The sequence below is a fragment of the Neomonachus schauinslandi genome, chromosome X (genome assembly GCF_002201575.2).
Source record: "Neomonachus schauinslandi chromosome X, ASM220157v2, whole genome shotgun sequence".
NCBI classification, from domain to species: domain Eukaryota; kingdom Metazoa; phylum Chordata; class Mammalia; order Carnivora; family Phocidae; genus Neomonachus; species Neomonachus schauinslandi.
Genome location: NC_058419.1, coordinates 20,523,036 through 20,525,637, shown reverse-complemented (window position 1 = coordinate 20,525,637; position 2,602 = coordinate 20,523,036). Strand labels below are relative to the sequence as shown.

Here is a 2,602-nt window from a genome sequence, read left to right as displayed (position 1 = left end):
GGGGGGCGCGCCGGCGGGGGGGGGGGGGGGGGGGGGGGGGGGGGGGGTGGCAAACCTACAAGGTGAGTAGAAGGCAGGCTGAGCAGCGGGCACACACGAGCAGGAAGGGAGGCAGCCCCAGTGTCCACGGCTACACGACTACCCCCGGCCACACCGACAGGAGGGAGATACGGGGGCGACACTAATCAAGAGGGACCCCCGGATCGGGGCGGGGGTTGGATAGGCCAGTGTGCCAGTGAAGGCTGGTATTACAACCCAGGCTCTTGGCACAAACATTCAGTTAATCCAGCCCTGCGTGGGGACTTCGTATCTGGGTCCGACCCTGTCCCTTTGAACTCCCGTCTTCCCCAGCACACACACCCATCGAAATCCTCCTACCCTGGATCTGCTCCAGCTCTGTGACATCTCTCCCAACTGGATTCAGCCTGTACCCCATAGTCTCGGGGCAACTGAATGGTTTGTCCAAAGGGAATTAGAGAATGCTTCCCTTAAAAAAAATCCCCATCTCTGCAGCTGACCCAGAGACACACACCCTTGAAGACCTCACAGCTCCACCCCCTTCCTCCCCAAAGAAACAGAGATACAGACCCACGAGTACACACACATACATACAGAGATATTCACATATGGGATAGGAAATTCCCCGTGGAGGGAACGCAGATGGTCAGAAGCCCCACGAAAGGACTCTCCCCACGAGGCCCCTGCATCAGCCCTGGCCACAGACTTCTCAGGAGGTTCTCCCTCCATCACCCAGTCAGCCCACGACCCTGACAAGAGCATATCCCCTAGTGCTCTTGAAGGCCATGGTCTGACGCCAGGGATGCTCAAACTGGGCATGGCTTGGCCAAGGTGACACCGGGCAGAGGTCGGGGACAGGGGATCCGGTGTACTGAGATCCCACCGAAAAGTAAGGGCAGGTGTCCTGCTCCGGTCAGTCTCTGCTATCGGAAGTCCATAGAAAAAGGCTGCTCAACTTGGCCCCCAGCCCCTTCATTTATATGTCATGGGGCTCCATCTTAATAAGCGAGGTGGGGTTGAATGGGGAGAAGGAGGCTGGGGTTGGGGATCTGGTCAGCAGGCTCCCAGAGGTGGTCACACTAGGCTCAGCCATAAACAGGGACCCTGAGCCTGAGGAGAGCTCAAGTTCAGCCACTGGGGTCAGCCCAACAGTGGGGCGGCTGGGAGAAGAGAAAGTCTGGTTCCCCAGAAGGCTCGGATTGTGGGAACCCCTTGAAACCACCTGGGTTGGAAGTGGCTGAAGGTGAGCCCGATCCCTCAGGAGCTCCCTCAGGGTCTCTTCGGGAACCAGCAGCCCCTCCACGGGGGCCCCAGTCACCATGCCCTGCACATATGAGGAGGGCCTCAGCGGCCCCTCCTTGACCCCAGCGGCTGCAGTGGCACCAGAAGTCCTGATGAAGGCAGCAATGACAGTCCCGGGGGGCTGAGGGCTGGGCCCGGCCGGTCCAGCCCCTGCGATGGAGGATGGCACCGGGTTGGTCGGACGGTTGGCCCCAGCCAGAAGTTGGGGGAGGCCACTGAGAATCAGCGGGGCCCCCGGTGCTGCCACCTGACTTTCTTGGAAACTGGTGCTCAGGGGGAAGGAGGCCTGCAAAGTGAAGGTGTCCTTGAAGGTCGAAGCAGGCGGAACACTCTGGAGAACGAGCTGTGTGGAAGCAGGCGTACTGGCAGGGGGCCCGCTGGTCAGCACTGTGGTCAGTGGGATTGTCTGCAGGGTCAAGGCAGAGCCCGACCCCACGGGGGCCACTCCCAGGTGGATGTTGCTGGGCACTGAAGAAGTACTGAGAAGAAACAGAAAACAGGTTTGGTCAAGGCAGGAGGCATTTCCCAGCGGGCTGGGGAGGAGGGCCCAGGAGGAGCAGAGCTGGTTGAAGGTGTTCTGTCTTTGTTGCTGGATCGGCGAACGTCTACTGAGCACTTAGTACAGGTCAGGAATCTTCCAAGCAGCCCATGCACTGAGATTAATAATCTGACTTTACAGCTTGAGGAAATGGGAGCACAGAGAAGTTATGTAACTTGCCCCAGACCACACAGCTAGTCGCGGGGACCCACATCTAGGCCTTCTGACCCCAGAGCTCCTGTCCCTCACCACGCCGCTCCAGCGCCTTCCTGCCTCAGAAGGGCACCTTGCCCCTGCCAGCCTAGCGGGCACCACGTACACAGAACTCAAAGCCCAACCTTCTCAGGGAAAATGTGGAGACACTTAGCATGGACAGGAAGCAGCGAGAGCTTTCCAGGGGGAACTGGAGGGCCCGAGGGAAGCAGAACGGGCATCTCTGTCACGTTCTCCGTTGCCTCTTTTCTGGAGTGGAGGCGGCTTGGGGAGATGGGCCCCGATGTGGAGGTCGCTGGTGGCTGCTGGGGAAGCACTCTGAGATAACGGGAACAGCCCCAGCGGGTGACAGACGCCTCCCAGGGCAGAGGGGCTGGCTTTGCCACCACTGTGGTGTGCAACCGTGGGCAAGTCACTTTTCCTCTCTTGACCAACAAGCGCCCCGCTGGCTTCCCAGGGATCCTGTGAGGTTCCCGTGAGACTGGAGACACCACAGAACTCGGCAAGAGGCTGACCACGTCCACCCCCCGC

The 2,602-nt window shown here is 60.0% G+C and overlaps 1 protein-coding gene across 1 annotated transcript in view; it reads right to left on the bottom strand.

Moving 5' to 3' along the window:
- Positions 1-829: 829 nt before the first annotated feature.
- ELF4 (E74 like ETS transcription factor 4) overlaps positions 830-2,602 on the bottom strand; it is a 9,714-nt gene continuing 7,941 nt past the window's right edge. Inside the window, exon 8 of the mRNA XM_044911698.1 lies at positions 830-1,799. Within this exon, the coding sequence (XP_044767633.1) occupies positions 995-1,799 (805 nt within the window). The 3' untranslated portion in view covers positions 830-994. The remainder of the gene's footprint in view (positions 1,800-2,602) is intronic.